General features: G+C 36.6%; 1 protein-coding gene across 2 annotated transcripts in view; it reads right to left on the bottom strand.

Annotated features, from left to right (window-relative positions):
• Window positions 1-23,627, bottom strand: part of LOC125254390 (F-BAR and double SH3 domains protein 2) — a 119,555-nt gene that overhangs the window by 25,224 nt on the left and 70,704 nt on the right. For both annotated transcript variants that reach the window (XM_048168993.1, XM_048168994.1), the window contains exons 7-10: window positions 21,164-21,218; window positions 18,879-19,007; window positions 2,331-2,453; window positions 1,731-1,826 (exon numbers count right to left, since the gene is read on the bottom strand). In XM_048168993.1, coding sequence (XP_048024950.1) covers window positions 1,731-1,826; window positions 2,331-2,453; window positions 18,879-19,007; window positions 21,164-21,218 — 403 coding nt within the window. The remainder of the gene's footprint in view (window positions 1-1,730; window positions 1,827-2,330; window positions 2,454-18,878; window positions 19,008-21,163; window positions 21,219-23,627) is intronic.

A 23,627-nucleotide genomic window follows, 5' to 3' on the forward strand; every position in this document is an offset into this window, starting at 1 on the left:
AATTAAAATTATACTACACATAAATGCATTACCAAGATTTTAATTCTAGTTACTTCATAAAGATACTGTATATAAATTATAGTAAAAAAAAACAACAACAACAAAAACAGGATCAACTGATAAAATTAAAATTAATTGATTAAATGAGTTAGTTAAGACAATTCTATAACTGTAAAATTAATTTTTAAATAAATTGAAAATAATAATTACAAAATATACTACTTAACAAATAATTCTAATAACTGATAATTCATCAAATCGACTGCAAAAAATCACATATTATCAACATTCTCTGAGAAAAGCCCCCAAAATAGCACAAACATTATGCCAGACAAGTAAATAATTGAAAAGATATTATAAAAAGTGGTTTTAGAAGTCATAATATTTTATTTTCATATAATTGAAAAGAGACTGTCTGGTATAGATTTATTTGACTGGGATGACTTGCACGAGCACGATTCCCATTTAGAAGGCTCCTTCAAGCTTAAATTGCAGATAAGATAATTCATTATTACAACATTTATAGCACGGATCAGTGGGCACATGTTAAACTGTCATCAAGTTATATCATTTACAGTAAGCACTGAAAACTGAAACTGAAGTTAGAAATAGGATAAATGAATACAGACAGATATAATGAGGAACGCTATCTTTGAAATAAAAATGCTACAGAGTAAAAAGGAGTTCAAAACGGCTAAACATCAGTCCCACTCAAGCAGAACTGTAGCATAACGAGAGAAACGTTCACAAAAATGAGTTGTGATTAAAGCTCGAGTAGACACAGAAGAGGGTTTAAACAGCGGGATGTTTCTTCATCACTGCAGGAACAAGAAATTCTGTTCGCAGAGACTCTCAGATGGATCAGGCTAAAAATAGAAGGTGATGATGAAATTTGAGTTTTTTCGGCCCGCTTGTGAGGTATGTGTCGATGACGCTGTCAACACTGAATAAACTCTGAAACGTTTGAAGACAATTTAAACCTTTAAATGAGGAGTAGAAATAATACCAAGAGACAGACAGGAAGAGAGAGAGAATTGGTGTGCTGAATAAAGAAACTAACAAAAAAAAAAAAAAAAAAAAGATAACAAAAGGTGGATTCCCTGCCATGAGATGGTTTAAACTAAATAAAATTCAGTAATGAGATAGAATTGTGATATTTATATTCTAAAGTGATTATAGGACTTTTTTGTACACTACCGTTCAAAATTTTGGGGTTGGTAAGATTTTTAATGTTTTTGAAAGAAGTCTCTTCTGCTCACCAAGGCTGCATTTATTTGATCACAAATACAGTAATACTGTGAAATATTATTACAATTTAAAAGAACAGTTTTCTATTTGAATATATTTTAAAATGGAATTTATTCCTGTGATGGTAAAGCTGAATTTTCAGCATCATTACTCCAGTCTTCAATGTCACACGATCCTTGAGAAATTATTCTAATATGCTGATTTGATGCTCAAGAAACTATTATTATTATCAATGTTGAAAACAGTTGTGCTGCTTTATGTTTTTGTGGAAAAGCTGAATCTTTCATGAATAGAAAGTTCAAAAAAGAACAGCATCTTTACTGTCACTTTTGATCAATTTAATGCATCCTTGCTGAATAAAAGCATTAATTTCTCCCAAATGGAAAAAAATAAAATGAACTGACCCAAACATATGCAACTGTAGTATAGGAGCCCTTGATTTGTCTAGATACAGTTTATGAACCTGCATGCATGAAACTCACTGTATCGCTGTCGCTGGGCTGGAACTGGAAGTCTTGTGCTTTGTGAAACACAGGGTTCTCCTGCAGGAACAGCTGCTGGTTGAAATCCTGCATCACCTGGACATAAAAACAAAACTAACATGATGCAAGTGTTTGTCTGCACTGACAAGTAAAATGTCCCTTTAAAGGGAGAGTTCACCCAAACTGGCCTTTTTTCTGTGGAACATAAAAGAATGTTTGAAAAACATACAATGAAAGTCAATGGGGTCCAATGTTGTTTGGACCAGAATATTCAACAACATTCTATTGTGTTCCGCAGAATAAAGAAAGTCACACAGGTTGAGTAAATGATGATAGAATGATTATTTTTGCTTGAACTATCCCTTTAAGAGCTTATGCAGGAAAAATGCATGCGTAACTCTCTCTCTCACACAGTGTTATGTAAAATTAGGCCCCCTTGGCTAGTAAAATAGTGTTCAGACAGATGTGTTTGTCAGCACAGTGGAGGAATGATGTGTGTGTGAGGGGATTTCTTCATAGGGGAGCCGATAATGAGGAGCTGGCAGAGCGAATCTATTTCTGGGAATGAAGAGGGAAATTGAGAGAGAATGTGTGACTCACTCGACTGGACTTCTCCAGGAGGAACTGGAAGGTGCTGTGGATGGCTTGAAACGCTTCCAACTCGGTCCGACAAAAGGATATCAGATAATCCTTCACGTGGTCGTATACGTTCCCCTCCAGACCCTAAAGAGAGAGACACACAGACAGAGAGAAAGACTGAATGTTTGTACTGAATGAATAACAAATCTCTTAGTGTTTTCAGAAAGGGTCGGAGGTACCAAAGAGAGAAATGAGTATAGGAACTAGCCACTAGGATAGTTCCCTGAGAACTAATTTTGTCCATGTTCTTGGTTGCATTTGCACCTGGAATAGGAACTCTGAAGCGACCGAGAGTGGCGTCTTTAAGTGCGGCATTTACAGACGCTAAAAACCTGTGTTTGTTGTGTGTTGTGGGTTTCGTAATAACGGAGATGGAATGTAAACGCGTAATTTACGCAAAAAGTGAGGCTAATAAGGCTGTGTGTCCACCAGAGCGTTTTTTCCAGCTGCTAGCGTACTTTTTCAATTGTTTTCAATGGGAATGCCGCGTTTTTTAAACGCCGATCGTAAACGAGGTGCTGAGCGTCTTTTTCACGCTCAAGCGCTGAGAGCTCGGCGTTTTTTAATGGTCGCCTCGAGTTGAAGAATGTTCAACTTTGAGTAAAACGCTGCGCTCATCACTGTCACTTTTTAGCCAGTCGTCCAATCAGAGTGGAGGAGGGGCGGGACAATTACAACACTGACCAACTATCCGCTTGTTAAGTCGTGACGTAAGGAACGCCGTTTCCGGGTCCAAGCCTCGACACGTTTCACTTGAGAATGCCATCGACGGCCCTTTATGAGCGCTATTTATTCATTTTAAACATCAATCATTTTAAAAAGTTAAACATTTTAAATACTTACAGTCTACTCTACACAACAGTCTCTGTGCTTACAGCGTCACAGATATTAATATTTTAACGATTTATAAAAGATGAATCATTGTCTGGCCATCTGGAATTTTGGTATGGAGATAAAGGTTATAATTATATATTTTTTGTAGTATTACACCACATCGTGTATGTATATTAGCACCATTTGTTGTTTTCTTGTGGTATGAGATAGAGCGCTAGGACCCGGAAGCGCTGCCGCGTGACGTCAGACTTAACAACCGAATTACAACCGTACAACGACATTAAAGGGATAGTTCACTCAAAAATGAAAATTTGATGTTTATCTGCTTACCCCCAGTGCATCCAAGATGTAGGTGTCTTTGTTTCTTCAGTAGAACACAAATGATGATTTTTAACTCCAACCGTTGCCGTCTGTCAGCCGTATAATGTGGGTCAATGGGAACTTCTACTATAAGAGTAAATAAACCTTGCATAGACAAGTCCAAATTAAACCCTGCGGCTCGTGACGACACATTGATGTCCTAAGACACGAAACGATCGGTTTGTGCGAGAAACCGAACAGTATTTATATAATTTTTTAACTCTAATACACCACTATGTCCAACCGCGTGCAGCACTCGTTAGTAAGGTCTGATCGCACTCTGACAGCGGCAGTGATGTCTCGCTCTCATTGAAGTATATGCGCGAGACATCACTGCCGTTGTCAGAGCGCGATCAGACCAAACGAATCGAGTGATGAATGCAGTTGGACATAATGGTGTATTAGAGGTAAAAAATGATATAAATACTGTTCGGTTTCTCGCACAAACCGATCGTTTCGTGTCTTAGGACATCAATGTGTCGTCACGAGCCGCAGGGTTTAATTTGGACTTGTCTATGCAAGGTTTATTTACTCTTATAGTAGAAGTTCCCATTGACCCACATTATACGGCTGACAGACGGCAACGGTTGGAGTTAAAAATCATCATTTGTGTTCTACTGAAGAAACAAAGACACCTACATCTTGGATGCACTGGGGGTAAGCAGATAAACATCAAATTTTCATTTTTGGGTGAACTATCCCTTTAACAAGCAGAGAACGGAACAAAATGAATTTAGGGTTGTTCCGATTCCGATACTAGTATCGGAAATACCACCGATACCACAAAAATTTCTGGCATCGGTATCGGCGAGTATTTAAACTCACGTACCGATCCGATACCATTTTCTTAAACAATACCTAGTTGTGCCCGCTATCTTTGCTTAACGCAGCAAATCGGAAATCAATTCTTCTTCGCGGCTCAGAATGCAAACACAGGAAGTTGTGCTGTGTTGCCACAAGCAACCACTGTTTAGAGCAGCGGAGAAGTGAAAACGCGCTAGCAGTATGTCTGCTGTTTGGCAGTATTTCAGACCAGTAAAACGGCGACATGTCTCATATGCAATGCTGCAATTTCGAGTGGCACAAGTATTAGCAACTTTAACACAAATAACTTAATAAAGCATTTGAAGACGCGTCACCCCGCGCAACACGATGGTTACATAAAGGCTAATGCTGCGTTCACACCAGACGCGAATGAAGCGATAAGCGCGAGTGATTTACATGTTAAGTCAATGCAAAGACGCGAATTGACTTCCTGCGGCGAGATTCGCGTGAATGACGCGGTGCGAATTGAGCGATTCGGGCGTTTGACGCGCTTAAGATGGAGAAGGATGAGGCGTGCCAGCTTCATTCAAACAAAGAGAAAAGTTTTCAAAAGACAAATAAAGATAACCGACAAAATTGTCGGGTTTATTGTTCTGGATGACCAGCTGCTGTCAGTCGTCGAAAACGTGAGATTTTTATTTAACAAAATTGTTTCTGGACTTCAAGTTTTAAAGAGATTATTTTCTTATATAATTATATTCCTAGATTTATTTGTTGCACTGTTTTTATAGTTATATTGTAAAACTAATATACCTTTTTCAGTTTACAGTGTTAGATTTGTGGCTGCATTTGAAGTTCTTTTTCACTTAAAATAAATAAATAATATAACTGACAAATGTATGTCGTCAGATAATAAAAATACTCTAGTTCACTGTATGTTTTTGTTCTTGTTTTATTAAGGGATAAGTCTGAAGCACACCATAAATAATTCTATCAATTCATACAGGGCTAGTAGTATATATATATATATATATATATACACAGATACACACCCAGGTATCGGATCGGTACTGGGTATCGGCCGATACCCTGAGCTCAGGTATCGGAATCGGTATCGGGAATGGAAAAGGGGTATCGGAACATCTCTAAAATGAATGAGAAATTAATTTTGCTGGTCTCCGAAAATACATAGCAAGTAATTCCACATTGTGTCAACATTTTTAGTCTGAAACAAATTACCTGCAAAATCAGTAACATTACAGCGGATATTCCGTATCATAGCAACAAAGTGTCTCAACGGGAAAAAAACGCTGCGCAGCTGACAGAAAGGCGTTTTAAGCAGAGCGCCTAGCGTTTTCAGCTGGCAAATAAAAATGCTTTGGTGGACACACGGCCTAAGAGAAGAAATCTCCTATGACAACTTTCAGTATTACATATCATCGAGGTGAAGAAAAGAACACAACCCTGCAGACAACAGGTAAATGGCATATCGCCGTTTTCCATGTTTGTGAAATAAATGTTTAAGTGGCTTTTTAAAAATGCCGGGTGCTAGTGTTTGACATGCGTTTGACCAATCAACATACACTCACGTCACTGATAGTTCCTATAGTGCTGGTTTAGACCCTACTCTGAAGTAGAACTCTAATTTAGTTCCCCCAAAAGAAGTTCCTAGAACTAAAATCATTCCTAGTTTCAAAACACAGCAAAATCTGGGTACTTCAACCAATAGTTTTAGGAACTATGAAAAGGTTCCTCTGGTGCAAAAGCCCCTAATGATAGAATGATAGACAGAATGAACAACAGAAAGTACAACAAATACAATGACAGACAGAGAACAATAGACAGAATAGAAAAAAAAAGAAAAGTTGCAGACAGAATGATTAAAAAAAATGATTAAAAACACAACAGATGGAATGATAGAAAGACAAAGAATGATAGCATGAATGACAAAATGACAGAGATGGAATGATAGAAATAATGATAGATAATGGCAGAATAAGAAAAAAGAACTATGGAAAGAATGACAACAGAATTAAGAATGATAGACAGAATGCTAAAAAGACAAAACCACAGACAGAATGACATAATTAAATAATAAAATGATAGAAAAATAGATAACGACAGAATGACAGAAAACCACGATAAAAGAATGACCGAATGAAAAAAAGAATGACCGATAGAATAACTGTCACACGACAGAAGGAATTATCAATATAAACAGAATGACTGAAATAGAAAAAACAGAATGATAACAGACAGATAGAATGATAGAAAGAATGAATTTAGATAGACAAAATGATAGACTTAACCAGATAGATAGAACAACAGAATGAAACATCACAACGACGAAGTGAAAGAAAAATAGATAAAGACAGACAGACGAAACTGTGGTTTAAATACATTTGTATGAGAGACAGACAGAAGGACAAACGTCTCTCTTGTCTCGTCCTCTCAGCCCCCTTGTGGCCAAACAAGTACAGAACAGACGGCTTGTTTTCTCTGGACTGTGTGACGCTTGGATCAGAGCAGATTGTTCAAACAGCAGCAGCTGCTGGGAAAGGTTAGCCAGTTCAGATTCCAAGGCCTCAATGTGCAAAAACAAAACTCGAAACCTCTGCTTTTCCCCTCCGTCTCCCTCTCTCTCTCACACTCCCTCCATGTTTAGCAGCAGTGGGGTGGAATGCATTTCAAAAACGGGCTTTGATTTGTACAACTGTTTGCTGCGGGTGAGCTGGAAACGACAATGGTCCGCTGGGTTACGACAGGTACCGGCGCTGTCAGGAAGCACATGAGTGTCGTATGCATGAGAGAGATGGAGAAAGGGAGGCTGTGCTTCCTTCTGATAGGATCCCGTCCACCTCCACCCACCACACTGGCTCAATGTGGAATGATTCATTTCCTTGCCTTTCAAAGGTGAAGAGATCACAAGCTTCCTGGTTTTGTCATGACTGCGCATTCCCAAATTCTCAGACACATTCCCAAATGTGGCTTTATGCGTGAAAAACTAATTCATGTGGACCGTGGTTATGAGCACACCAGGATGCACAAACACACATACAACACAGGAAAAGACATAAAGCAAACACAAGCATCAGCTGAACAAACACTTCTGCTGCATTATAAATGCTTCACTTTACACCCCAATGCCTCCTACAGGGAATTAATGAACCACACACACACACACTTTGGAAGATTTCTCTAAGACTTGATATTAACCTGTGGTGCACATTTAGCACTGGCCATCTGTTGGCTATAAGTGGAGGCTATTAAAATTAAAAAAGTTATTTTTAACAATTGTACAGTAAGCCTATACTTTGAGGTGTAAAGGGAAAAAAATATCCAACCTAAACTAAATTAAATCATTATAGTTAATTATAAAGCAAAGCATTTAAAAGTCAAAACTATATAGTAATGTCCAAAAGTTCGGGCTTAAGAATTTTTTTTTTATATTTTTTGAAAGAAGTCTCTTCTGTTCACCAAGGCTGCATTTATTTGATTAAAAATACAGTAAAAGCAGTAATATTGTGAAATATTATTACAATTTAAAATAACTTTTTTTTTAAATGTAATATATTTTAAAGTGTACATTATTACTGTGATAATAAAGCTGAATTTTCAGCATCATTACTCCAGTCTTCAATGTCACATGATCCTACAGAAATCATTATAATATGCTGATTTGCTGCTTAAGAAACATTTCTTATTATTATCGATGTTGAAAACAGTTATGCATCTTAACATTTTTGTGGAAACTGATTAGTTTTTTTCCAGGATTATTTAGAAAGGTCAAAAGAACAGCATTTATTTAAAATGGAATATTTTTTAACATTATAAATGTCTTTACTGTCACTTTTGAGCAATTTAACCCATCCTTGCTGAGTAACAGTATTTTCTTTAAAAAATAATAATAATACTTACTGACCCCAAACTTTTGAACGGTACAAAGAAAAGTCTGTCTTCACATTCTGCTTGGGTTCCACAAAAAAGAAAGCCATACTGGTTTGGAAAAGACATGAGGGTGAGTAAACGATGACAGAAATTTCATTTTTGGGTGTGATTGTGCTACTCCTTCAAGCTCTCAGTTGCTCGTATGTGTGTTTGTGTCTTTCTAGGGAGGCCACATTTTCTCAGAGTTCAGTAAATTGTAACTTTCTATACATACCCAAAGCAGAAGTGTGACACAATGCTGATGGTGTTTATATATATATATATATATATATATATATATATATATATATATATATATATATATATATATATAGATAGATAGATAGATAGATATAGAGATCGACAGCTAGCTCACACACAAAAACAGGAACAAGAGCTAAGAATACACGCAAAACAAACATTTCTCACATCTTTGCTCACACATTTACAAAGTACAAAACAATACAGCGATGACAATCTGTGGGGAAAACCCACGACTAATCTTGAAAGCAGAATTCCCCCTCTCTCTTTCTTCTGATTTTGTGCCATTAAACATTCAAGGCAAATTCAGGACAAAAAGAGAACCCTACTCGAAATAGGATCATAACAGTATGAAATCAGAGTTGCAAAAGATCTTGAAATTTAGCAATTTATATATATATATATATATATATATATATATATATATATATATATATATATATATATATGTTCATGAGGTGATGCCTATTTCTCTCAAAAATTGTTCACAAATCTGTCTAAATCTGTGTTAGTGAGCACTTCTCCTTTGCCGAGATAATCCATCCACCTCACAGGTGTGGCATATCAAGATGCTGATTAGACAGCATGATTATTGCACAGGTGTGCCTTACGCTGGCCACAATAAAAGGCCACTCTAAAAAGGTGCAGTTTTACTGTATTGGGGGAGTCTGAAAACCAGTCAGTATCTGGTGTGACCACAATTTGCCTCACGCAGGTGCAACATCTCCTTCGCATAGAGTTGATCAGGTTGTTGATTGTGGCCTGTGGAATGTTGGTCCACTCCTCTTCAATGGCTGTGCGAAGTTTCTGAATATTGGCAGGAACTGGAACATGCTGTCATATACGCCGATCCAGAGCATCCCAAACATGCTCAATGGGTGACATGTCCAGTGAGTATGCTGGCCATGCAAGAACTGGGATGTTTTCAGCTTCCAGGAATTGTGTACAGATCCTTGCAACATGGGACTGTGCATTATCATGCTGCAACATGAGGTGATGGTTGTGGATATATATAGACACACACACACACACACACACACACATTCACCGGCCACATTATTAGGTACACCTGATCAATCACATGGCAGCAACTCTGCTGAAGTTCAAACTGAGCCTCAGAATGTGGAAGAAAGGTGATTTAAGTGACTTTGAACCAAGGTTATTATAGTTTTGCATTTTTCATTAGTTTTTATTTTTATTTCGTTTTGACTTTTTGTTTTCAAATTCAGTTTAGTTTTAATTAGTTTTTAAAGTGGGTTTGCTAGTTTAGTTTAGTTTTTATTTTTTGAAAATGCTTAGTTTTAGTTTAGTTTTTGTGTTAGTTTTAGTCTTTTTTTGTAATTTGGGTTATTTGTCAGGGGCAAGATTCAAAAAGGTCAGAAAAAGTATTATGTATTTAATAACTCAACAAAAACATCATACAATTTTAGAAAATATTAATTCAAAAATAAAACCAGTACATGAAATGTACATATGGGCACAAATATGTAAACAGTCTCAACACTCCGCAGTAAGTGCAAAATGTGTAAGTGACGTGTGAGTAAAAAACCTAAAGAGCCAACAGACTAAAGAAGACATACATGAACCACATATAGCCTATTCAACCCATTTTTAAATCTAGCATAAATCTACACATCTTCTATACAGAATTCACACCCTATACAAATACCACAGCTGTACAATTTTCACACCCTATACTACATTTACAATAGCCTACTCGTCTGGACTTGGATAAAGTTGGTTTTATATTCGCACATTCGGACTTCTGATAAATTCAGACTTTCCAATAAATGTGCAATAAATTAATGTTTGCGAATTTTAAGCAGCGACATGATATCGACAACCAACGATTGTCAACTTACAACATTTTTCACAGTCGATCAAAATAGGCAAGTATTGTTTTAATGGCATATTTACTTGTGAATGTCCACTGAATGTCCAATGTAGTGTGATTAACAAGGCTATTGAATACGGATGTCCGAATGTGCGAATTTAAAACCAACTTTACCGAAGTCTCGTCTGGATTGAAGCAGCAAACATTCAGTGTAAAGGCCAATTCACACCGCACTGACAAACGCCAACAAACTCGTCTGTTGGAGTTTGATCGGATCGGTGTGATACCCCTGTTGGCGTTGGTCTGAGTCGGTTTTCACCAGACTGAACATGTTTAATCGGCGTTAGTTTGGTAGTCTGAGCATCCAACAAACGTCAACCAACTCTGACGAAATCTTACCTAACTACGAACCGTTGCCATGACGATGAGGCAAGTCCCCTGCAAAGACATCTGTTTGATCGCGCCCGCGCCTCACGCACACACAACAAAGCAGCGGAAATGTGACATCGCAGCTTGTTCGTTATAAAAAATAAAATACAGTTAAAAAAAAAAAGAAAACATACAAAAGGTACAATATTCCATAGTGCAATCCTTGCCATTCAGCAAGAGCACGTTAAGAGAGGTAACGTTAACCACCATGAGCAACGCAGGTTTACCTTCAGTGACACTAAAACTCTGTAAACTTGATTTTTTTTCTAACAGTAATTTTCATTTTGGGTGAACTATGCAGAACTAATCTGGATTGAAGCAGCAAATATTCAGTGTAAGAGTAAACAAATGACATTATTTAATATTTGAATCAAATATAGTGTTTTGACATCGACAACCCAAGTGCATTTTACCTCAAACTTGCGTCTAGTTAACTTGCTGCAGTAGCAATCGCTTCTCGCGTCGACATTAACACGCTGACAAAGTTATATTCAGAATTAAAAATATTTTTATACCACTTTTTAATGTGTGTTTGTGTAAAGGTGTTCACGAGATACCAACCTTTAGCTAACTTGCTTTCAAAGTCGAACACTCGTTAACATGGAGACGCGCAGTGCACTGAGGGGAGGGGCTCTGTGTGTGTGTGTGTGTGTGTGTGTGTGTGTGTGCGCGCGCGCGCTCGTGTGTATGTGAGAGACGCAGGGAAAAGAAATGCAGCTAAACGTTATTTGCTCTATGAAAGACATTGATAAAGACGAAAACTAAGGACATTTAATCTATAATTTTATTTTATTTTAGTTAGTTTTGCCAAACACACATTACAGTTTTAGTTAGTTATCGTTTTTTTGTAATGCCTCGTTTTTATTTTATTTCAGTTAACGACAATGTTTTTTCCCACCTAGTTTTCGTTTTTTCGTTCGTTTTCGTTAACGATTATAACCTTGCTTTGAACATATTTTCAAGAATTAAGGCAAACGGTCCGACCAGGTACTAGCAATGTCTATAAAGAGGCCAGTGAGTTTATCAGGGCTGTAACCACAATAGACATTTAGAGATGGCTATCTGTGTTGTTAGGATGACAAAAAGAATTTTAGTCTGACTGGTCTGCCTCAGCGGTCTAACAGCGCTCGTCAATGTCAAAATGATTGAGATGGCCAATAAATCAAAGTACGCGGGGTTTACTGTTTACAGAAGCCTAGCGTGAATTCTGTTTAACATTAAAAGAGAGTCAGGTAAGATGTAAAGAGCAAAACATTTGATACATGTCAGCAATTTTGTGATAGAAAGACCGACAGTAACATCCAGTGATGCAAACTACTCGACTTTTTTCTCTCAAATTTTGAATTGAAAATATGCATTTAGGCTACGTGATTCATGTAATTCCTAACTTCGTAGTCTGATGAGACAAGAAACGTTTTACATTTTTGACATATTAAGCATACATATAAAAGTACATGTGTGCAAATTTTAATGCAAATATTATTTGCAAATAGTTCAAAAATTATTTCCCAACTAGAATTAGACCCAGAATTTCTTTCACTGTTTTGTTTCTTTATGCTTTATTAAAAAAAAAAAAGGAAAAAAAAATATATTGGTCCCCCCCAATGTTCAAGACATTAGGTTATGGCCTTGGTATATATGCGTGTGAAGAAATGGAATGCTTCAGGCTCCTCAATTATTATTAAAGAATGACCTTGTAAATCTAGGAAATATGCGCAAGCACACCAATTATTATTATTATTTTTTTATGTATCTGTAAAGCACAGGAACCCGCATAAGAACAGTACTCTGACCACAAAAAGGACAATTTAGGAACTTTACAGCTCAAATTTCAACAAAGTTTCTCTTGAAAGCAGGCCCCATAGACCTTCATTGGAAGTGCATTAATATAATTGTGATTTTTCCTTTTTAAAATAAACAAACAAACACTGAGAGACAAGTCAAAATTATTGACATTATGCCACAAGTACTGTTCATAGAGCTTAAAAAAAGCACAATGCAGAAAAGAAAAAAAAAACGAAGTACGATAGGAAAACAGAAGACTAGAACTCCGTAAATCTAACCCTGACAGCAATGGAATATATATTAAAGAATATGTCTGGAAATATGACTGATTAGACTACTCTCATTAATAATCAAGACAGATATACAGCTATAGTATGCTGACCGTAACCAAGGTTACGTCTCAGCCAATAGGAAATGAGTAGAAGGGCTGTAGTGGGCCAGTCTTTTGGCAGCTGGTTGGGCCTGAAGCACAGACTCTCCATCTATCAATAATTTAAGACAGATTCTCTCAGATTGCATTCATATCGCTCAGGGTCAAACATGAAGCGGGTGGAACGCAGATTATGTCCTCCAGTAAGAACAGGAGGAGACTACCAGTTCGGTTCTCGACGCAGTGACGGAACAAAGCTGATGTAAAGTATGAGACGTGGTCAAACCAAACAATCTTCATACAGAAAATAAAAATCTATACAATCTATACGAATGTACATTCTAAAGGTGACATCTTACTAAACACATTTTCCAAAAAATATCCCAAAATAAACCTGCTGCCTAATGGTGCTTTGGATAAAAGCATCTGTTGAATGAATAAATGTAAATGCAAGCTGCTTGGCAACTGTAAACAATCAACAGTTAAGCTAATAAACCATACTAATTGATGAAATAATTATTTTGTCTTCTTATAAAATAATATATTTGATTATATATTGAATAAAGGTGTCTTTTATTGGTGTTGCTGCAAAAAACATGACATTTATAATTCACGCAGAATGCGTTTTTGCTTTGAAAGATGCGAGATGCGGGCAGTGGAATGGGGAAAAAAAAAAAGAAAAACAAGGTCTTGAGACTCGTTTTTTAAAAGTTGAGCTGATTTTAACTTAAGCCCCGCATTTTTAGAATGCTGTGTCATACTTGAGACACTGCAAAAAACAAGACGCGAACGCAATGGTCATATATGTCCATCTAACATGTGTTTACATAGAAAAACAATAAGTAGCGCATTGGAATGGAAAAACGTGTCCTATGTGATATTTATCATGGTGACATTTCCTTTTGTATCCTAACTATGGTAAAAATCTGATTTGTCAGATTGGTTGTTCTGAGTTGAACTACAGAACACAAACAATGATACTGAAAATTAATGTTTATAAATTCATATAGTCTTGAACATCTCTTTAAAACTCTTAACATAAAACTCATTATTTCTAATAAGAAAAGCACATATGCTGATGTCAGATTTAGAAATGTTTGTCTAGAGGTTGATGTGTATCTTTGGGGATGTGGTGGTCATTTTGGCCAGCGCATTCTCCAAGATATCTGTTCCCAGTGGCCCAAGATTAAGAAAGAGAGTTTGCATCACTAAATAAGGCCATGACTGGAGCTGCTATCAGTCTGTGGAGATGAAGCATAGATTTATACTGGCACATACATCCACTGACCCGATCGCACAAGATCAGGAGCGGACACTTATTTCATATTTCAAGGCCTGAATAATTGGATAAAAATGTCTTGAAAATGGGCTCAGACCGTGCATGAGTTTTGGTAAAGCCAACATGAAATCAAAATGCCCCCATTTACAATCTTAATACATATTCCTGTGTACACAATTCATCAGTGTGCATTATTCCAAAGGGAGAAAAAAACAATTGTCTTCATCTCTTTCATCAAAAAGTAATAGCCTAATCCACCTCCATTTCCTTTTCAGCTGTCACTAAGGGGTCAAGGTTTGGCTAGTTAGCATAGCCCTGTTAACACTTGCTTGTAAATGTCTTAACTACACCATCTGTCTACACTGACATAGCTGTGCATTTTGACAAAAATATAAATCCCAAATATTTAATTATATTAAAACTTTTAGACTAAAATAATAATATGATAGAAAGGGATGTCAAGACAACATAAAAAAAAAATTGACTCCAAGCTAAACTATGTAATATGATTACAAAATATTTAACAATTTATATATATATAAAATATAAATATAATATATATATATATATATATATATATATATATATATATATATATATATATAAAATATTATATTATATGGTAACACTTTAGTATAGGGAACATGTATTCACTATTAACTACGACTTTTCCCTCAATAAACTCCTAATTTACTGCTTATTAATAGTTAGTAAGTTAGTTGTTAAAGGTCCCCTAGATTCAAAAATTGAATTTACCTCGGCATAGTTAAATAACAAGCGTTCAATACATGGAAATGACAGTGAGTCTCAAACTCCATTGTTTCCTCCTTATATAAATCTCATTTGTTTAAAAGACCTCTGAAGAACAGGCGAATCTCAACATAACACCGACTGTTACGTAACCAATATTTGCATATGCCAGCCCATGTTCCCAACATTATGAAAGGCATTAGACAAGGGCAGAACGTCTGGATGTGCACAGCTGAATCATCAGACTAGGTAAGCAAGCAAGGACAATAGCGAAAAATGGCAGATGGAGCAATAATAACTGACATGATCCATGATAACATGATATTTTTAATGATATTTGTAAATTGTCTTTCTAAATGTTTCATTAGCATGTTGCTAATGTACTGTTAAATGTGGTTAAAGTTACCATCATTTCTTACTGTATTCACGGAGACAAGACTGTCATTATTTTCATTTTTTAAACACTTGCAGTCTGTATAATTCATAAACACAACTTCAATCTTTATAAATCTCTCCAAAAGTGTAGCATTAGCCGTTAGCCACGAAGCATAGCCTCAAACTCATGCAGAATCAAATGTAAACATACAAATAAATACTCTACTTACGCTATTAGACATGTTGCATGACGAACACTTTGTAAAGATCCATTTTGAGGGTTATATTAGCCCAAGGGTGTAACTTTGGTTTGAAAAGTGGGGGGGACACACACCCTCTAGGGGGGTCCGGGGGCATGCCCCCCCGTAAGAAAATTTTGTACGTTTTAAAGATAAATTCATTAATCTGGTGAACTTTGAGAGTTCAAAATAAAGAGCTCCAACCCATGTTCAGTATCCAAATTGAACAAAGAAAAAGTCTGTGCATTGAGGTGTACCTGAATCCACTGTTAAAAATAAATAATCCACTCGCCAAACGCCCGATGATATTCTCTGATTTAGATATCTGAACCTGATCATCCCATTACAATTGTTCACATGCCCCCCTGTAGGAAAGCTTTGTACATTTTAAATTTAAATGCATAAATCTGGTGCATTCTGAGAGCAAAATTAAATGACTAGATCAATGAGGAAATTTGTTCTCTTGTAAACAATTTTGTGCTCTAATAGTATCTATTTATTGGTGATGGTAGGGCACATTGGTCACATACACAACATATAGTAGGCTAAATGATAGTTCATAAGTGGTCAAACATGTAGAGTACACATTTAAACCATTAAAAATATGTAGCAAAAGAGGTTACCTTTGTTGAATTAATTTATTAGCAGGGGCCTGTATCCATACATCTGTATTTGTGCAACTAGTGGTCACTCTTTGACAATCCAGAAAACAACAAATGAATAAAAATATATAATCATAAGCTGAACAATAAATAAATAAATAAATAAATAAGTATATAATTCAGCAGCAAACTTTGCACAGTAATTTTATAAAATCCAAATGTTAACAAAAAGTTTAAAATTACTATTTGAATTCTTATAAAATGAAGGAAAAAATAGATTAGATTTATATTTATAGCTATGTATAGAATTATATGTATTTATATTAATGTAAGTTTAAAAGACATTTATTTTTAAATGTATTGTGCAGCTTTTTAATGGGGCAACAAGATATGATAGATACGACAGAAAAAATATGCTATTAATAATCTTTCAGTGTGCAAAACCATAATAATATGAAACGCTTCAAAACAGCAGTAAAAACCGCTTGAAACAATATCGAGTCAGAGCGCGCAGTTTCGCTGAGCATTATAAATGTTTGGCACAAAGAGAATCCCTGTGTACATCTGCATCTAACAGTCATGACATCCTTTAGAAACAGCATTAAACTCCAGCAAGATCAAGTTAGTTTATGCCAATCCACAGCCCTTTATCTACATATCAAGTATTATAATCGGAATAGTTTTACCGTGCTGACTGTCTTTACTGAACGCGACGCGCTGTATGAGTGCTGAACAGAGAATGATTGACAGCTGCAGCGGAGGGAAGAAGAGTTTCCGTGAACTTAAAAGTTAACGATGTACATAATCTTCTGTCCCTCACATGAAGCTATGGAATGGCTTCAGATGACTTTGAATATAGTGCACGAAAACTTAATTGGGGCTAGTCTATTTCTTTAGCTCCATTACTCCCACTTTTGCCGTATAAAATACCTGCTCATTAGAACCTTCACTGAGCTATTTTTAGAGTGTGCACGCAACGTTCTTGGACGCGAACGCGCGCATCGACACAGACAGGCTCTCTGTGTTCTGCTCCTCCATGACGGCGTTCGGTTAAAAAAAAAAATCATAAATTAATTTGAAAGTGGGGGGGACACAAACGGGATTTTGAAAAGTGGGGGGGACATGTCCCCCCTGTCCCCAGTGGAAATTACGCCCATGTATTAGCCGTGTGAACTTTGTTTATAGCTGTTTAAGGCAAGCACGAGCTCCGTGGGCGGACAGCACGAGATTTAAAGGGGCCGTGCTGCATAAATCGGCTTATATTTAATGATGCCCCAAAATAGGCAGTTAAAAAAATGAATAAAAAAAAAAACTATGGGGTATTTTGAGCTGAAACTTCACAAACACATTCAGGGGACACCTAAGACTTATATTAAATCTTTTGAAAACATGTTCTTGGGCACCTTTAAGTTTAGGTATTGGGTAGGATTAAGAATGTAGAATACGGTGATGTAGAATTAAAGCCATTAATATGTGCTTAATAATTACTAATATACAGCCAATATTCTAGTGATATGCATGCTAATAAGCAACTAGTTAAAAGACCCTAAAATAAAGTGTTCCCATATATATAAATAAAATAAAATGGGTTTCAAATGCTATTTCATGTGGACTTTTAAGTTACAGAATAAAAGTAGCACTCTTGTTCTCTAAGCTGTGCTAAAGTCCCATGAGCGTAGAGGCAGCGTGCTGTGACCCTGAGAGCATGAAGTAGAACGGAACACATACCAGACGTGCTTCGATGTTCTAGCCAACTTCTGTCTATTACACACACAACCAGATATGCTGGACCACAAACACCAAACATTCAATTACATAATCACACATTACATGCTTTTAACATCTGCACAAGAAAGAAACAACAATACTGTCTCCAGTCAGTGTGTTTACATGCACAACACAATGCTGATAACTACCACAAATCAGCTTATTATAAATACCTGAGAAGATTTTTTTTAAAACATAAACAGACTGAATAAGACACCAGAAAGGCGATAAAGTAGTTTTTATAACTTTTAAAAATGTGGATGTATGCAAACACACTTGGTGACATAAGACTAGATGGCTCTTGTCCGGTTATAAATGAGCAATACTGGTCAAGGAAAGAAAGCATGCAGATATTTCTCTGTGAGGGAGCTTTTTCCTGTGAGGAAATCTACACAGGAAGTACATAGTTTGATCTGCCCATAGATTACATCATTGTTTGACCCACTGTACTAGATTCATGCCAACAGACATGACTCATGTAAAACTTTCAGATCAAGTGCAATATGTCACCAACAACACAGAAATCATGAAAATCAACACTCTAATATTCAGTCAAATTAAGTTACGCACTGTTCACATTGTAACAGACTCCACCCAATAATGCACAACCAGAAGTTCATCCACATAGAAAAGTAGAGACAACTCAAAAAGATGATTTAGGCAACGTCAAAGCAAATTTCCTTTTTTACTGAAGAATTAATTAAGTGCTTTAATAAACAGTTACTTTCCAAAACTTACATACAAAAAAAAAAAAAACTAAAATTACAAAAAAAATTAAAGCTAAATAGAAAAAAAATAATAAATAACAAATGATTAAAACTTACACTAAAATTAAAATTGAAAATACAAAAATAAAAACATTAAACATTAATAAATACTATAATATCATATAAATAATACAAAAAAAAAAAACACTACATTGCTGTGCTCACCTTGATGCAGTTGACCAGGTCGGTCTGATAGTAGCGGTCATGGTGTGCGTTAGCCGCCGCTAGTGTGAGAAGATATTCGTTCCTCGCGTGGGTCGCTTTAGAGTTGCAATCACTCCTCTTTGCTTTCAACTGAAACACACACACAAGGTCCAAAACCTCAAGAAGTGCAAGAACATCCATTTAAAGAGACAGTTCATCCAGAAAAGACAATCATTTACACATTCTCATGTCATTCCAACACTGTATCATTTAGTTATCATTTGTATCACTGTATCATCATAACTCTATCATTTAGTAACCACCATCGTTATATTCAACTTTTGGATTTTTTTTTCACTTACAGCTATTAGAACACTTTAAATATACACAGCAAAATCCCCAGAGTTAAATCAGCTCTGCTCAGAATACATATGGTCCCTCTCTAAATAACACTAAAGAAGAGTTAAAGTTAATGAGATAATTAAGTAATTAATTAAGTGATGATTGTACATTAGTGATGAACACCTGCTGTTAACAATCACTGAAGAAAAGAGTAACAGAAGAACTACAACTGACTTCAGTCACAGCCATATTAATTGCTTAATTATCTCATTAACTTTAACTCTGCTTCAGTGTTACTTTAACACTATTTAGAGAGGGACCATGTGTACTCTGAGCAGAGTTGATTTAACTCTGGGGATTTTACTGTGTAGTGCATGAGTTGTATGGACTACTTTTATGGTGCATTTTTTGTTCTTTTTGGAAAGTGTACACCAAATGAGCCAAAACATTATCACCATATGGCTGCCTAATATCCCTGTTGGTCATCCGCGTGCCACCAAACAGCTCTGACCTGCCGAGGCATGGACTCTACCAGACCCCTGAAGGTGTCCTGTGGTATCTGGCACCAAGACGTTAACAGGAGATACTTCAAGTTCTTTAAGTTGGAGCCACCATGGATTGGAATTGGTCCAGCACATCCCATAGATGCTCATTCAGATGGGGAATTTGTAGGCAAGGGCAACACCTTGAACTCTTCTTCATCATGTTACTTAAACCATTCCTGAACAATCTGTGCAGTGTGGCAGGTTGCATTATCCTGCTGAAACAGGTCATCGCCATCAGTGAACACCAATGTCATGAAGCAGTGTACCTGGTTTACAACAATGTTTAAGTAGGTGCCACGTGTCAAACTGACAACCACATGAATCTCCAGTCCCAGAGATTCCAAGCAAAACACTGCACAGAGTATCACACTCCCTCCGCCAGCGGTTGTCGTCCCACAGTGCATCCAGGTGCCATCACTTTCCCAGGTAAACAAAGCACATGTACATGGCTCTTAACATGATTTAAAGGCAAATGTGACTCATTGGACCAGACGACCTTCTTTCACTGCTCCAAGGTCTAGTTCTGATGCATGTGTTGCCATTCAAGGTGCTTTCAATGGTGGACAGGGGTCATCATGGGCACCCTGCCGGGCCTGGGGCTTCGCAGTCCCTTATGCAGCAGGGTGTGACATTGTTACACATTCCTCCCATAACCATCATTCAAATTTTCTGTGCCTTGTACCACAATAGACCTTCTATCAGTTTGGACCAGACAGGATAGCCTTCGTTGCCCTTGTGCATCAACGGACACCCAAACCAGTCAACGATTTGTGGTTTATCCAGGGGCGTAGTTTGTGGGGGGATGGGGGGGGGGAGTTAACCCCCCCCAGTATTCAAATTCATCAGTTACAACCCCCCAATACAACACAACCATACCAACGTTCAACCCCCCCCAAAGTTGAAACCAAATCTACGCCCTTGGGTTTATCGCTCCTCGGACCACTGTCTGTAGATTCTCATCCCTGCTAACCAGGAGCAACCCACAAGCCTTGCAGTTTCAGAGATACTCTGACACAGTCATTTTGCCATAATTTGATCCTAGACAATGTTTTTCTGCTACATCCAACACACTGACTAAAAGAACTGAAGAATCTATTTAGAACTTGATGTGACATTGTTAGCAAATGATCAACATTTGTCGCTTCCTGTGAAGTCGTCAATGTTTTGGCTCATCAGTCTGCTACTTTATGTATGGAAAAGCTCAGACATTCTTTGTTTCTCAGAAGAAAGAAAAGAATTAAGCTGAGTAAAATATGACAATGTTCATTTTTGGTTGCATTAATCCTTTAATTACACTCCAGCACAGTCAAAATGTGTCGGACAGACACACATGGCCTGCCACACTAACATGGCGTAAAGAGCAGACCACGTTTTAGAGCGTAAAAAACAAAACAAAACAAAACAGACAGACGTGTTTACCTTTACACTGGCCTTCTGTAAACTTATCCTGGACTGGAACAGGCCCAGCTTTGACCTGAAAGAACACAGAGCAGGTATTATAAATCACAGATGTATCAGACCCAGCGGAAGGAACAGGCAGGATAAATGAAAGCCCAGATCAAAACCTTCCCAGATTTGTGCCGAGGAGGAAACAGACATTATAAATCAAACTAGAGTAGATCACTCCTGCAACCTGTGAAAGGAAGGAAGGGGTTTTATAAAGCTGGCAAAAATCTGGTTTTGCCATCACTGAGATAACTTCTAATCTTAAAGGTACAGTTCACCCGAAAATTAATCAATCATTCTCATGTCATTCCAAACCTATTTGACTTTTTTTTTTCTTACGAACATAACAGGAGCTATTATGTCCACACTGCTCTTAGCTCCATAAAGGGAACTTTAAAAAATTAAAGTTGTGTTTGTGCACTATATTCTGTACCTTCTGAAGTCATATGACAGCTCTGCATGAGAAACAGACCCAAATTTAATTTGATATGAGCTGAAAACCCTCCCATCCACTAGTGTTGTTATTATTAACTAAAATTAAAAACTAAAACTATCATATTGCTAATTGTAATAAAACTGAAATAAAATATAAATATTAGACGGAAAGCTTAAAAAAAATGAAAATTTGAAATGTGTCCTTAGCAACTAACTGAAATAAATAAGCTGCAATTCATTCTACTGGTACTCAAATGGTTATTTTACTTTTGTATTAAACTTTTACAGTTTCATTCGGAATGGGTCTCAAACCACCTCATGAAGTGGTTTGAATAATCGGATTTAAATCCATCTAGAAAGAATTTCGGAGGGTCTTTCCGCAATCAGATAGCTATCAGATCAGAGAAAACACATGAAGTGACCAGGTGTAAACAGGCCCGATGACATGCTGTAAAACTACTACTTTTGTGTTCCATGGGGGGAAAAATAAAAATAATAATAATCACATGGGTTTGGAATAACATTATGATGACACTAGTTACATTTCTTGGTGAACCATTTCTTTAAACTAAAACTTTAGGTTTTTATAAACAACTATGTTTAAATTCAAGTGTTAAAAGCATAAAGGGACAGACAAAATCATTTAAACTCATTTTAAAGAAATTTTAAACATCTAATTTTCTGTGTTTATGTCTGGATTTGGAGACAACTTCACAAAGCCCCATTTATTAGAAATCAGAGTTGTTTTGGAGTCTGATACAATTTGATTCATCAAAAATTAAGGAGAAAAACATATTCTCTCTCATCTTCATTCTGCCGCTAAGAACAATAACTGATTCTAATTCAGCTTTACTGCCAGACATGCTAAGCAAGCAGGGCAACATCGATAGCCAAAATCAATAGAAGAACTGAGCGAGGAGCTCACAATGCCATGCCACTGGACTCGTCTTTCACCCCTCTGTCTAATCCGGTCTTGGCAGAGGCTTTGAAATGGCAATTGTAGAGTGGGTACAAATGGCTCTTGAAGATGAAGAGAGATGGTTGAGTGCGTTTAACAAATTCTGCATCAGGCTAATAAATTGCTTTGAACAGAGTGGGGTATTCCCTACTGGGGGCTTAAGTATCAGCCAAGGAAATGCATATTTAATAATGAAGCCATATCAACTCAACGACAAATCTTTTATATTCTTTGGCGCTTTTAATGCCGAGGACATTTTAAGTTTGTGATTCTGAGCTGAATATCTTCGAAATGGTGGAAATCTGCACAATACAATTTTAAAATATAATTCCAAGATATGCATAGTTTTATGGAAATTGCATTCCCTTTAGCTCAAACAGTAGAGCACGGCACTAGCAACGGCATGTTCATGGGTTCGATTCCCAGGGAATGCATGTGATAAAGCATACATTGAATGTAATGTTAGTCACTATAGATAAAAGTGACTATTAAATCCATAAATGAAAATGTAAATAAATGTGAAAGTATTAAAAGGTTAGCTCTGTCATCAATTACTCGCCCTCATGTCATTCAAAAACCATAATACTTTCATTCACCTTCAGAATACAAATGAAGATCATTTTAATGAAATCTGAGACATTTCTCTCCCTCCACTGAAATTTTATTCACCCAAAACTCTGATGGTTCAAAACATTCATAAAGAGATTGTAAAATAAATCCATATGAATCAAGCGGTTTAATCTTCTGAAGAGTCATGATCGCTTTATATGATGATCAGATTTAGTTTAAGCATATAATTCACATTTAAACATTGTTTACAGTATTCTTATTTAGTCATGGAAGCTCAAGCATTAGAACCAATGAGGTTCATTCTAGCACGTTATGTAGAATTTTCGAGCTTCTGTTTATGTTTGCTGTGGATTAAACTGCTTGATTCATATGGATTTATTTACGTTCTCATTATGAATGTTCTGAGATGTCAGAGTTTTGGGTGAATAGACTTTCAATGGAGGAACAGAAAGCTCAGATTTCATTAAAAATATC

Source organism: Megalobrama amblycephala, linkage group LG19 (assembly GCF_018812025.1).
Source record: "Megalobrama amblycephala isolate DHTTF-2021 linkage group LG19, ASM1881202v1, whole genome shotgun sequence".
Taxonomy (NCBI): Eukaryota; Metazoa; Chordata; class Actinopteri; order Cypriniformes; family Xenocyprididae; genus Megalobrama; species Megalobrama amblycephala.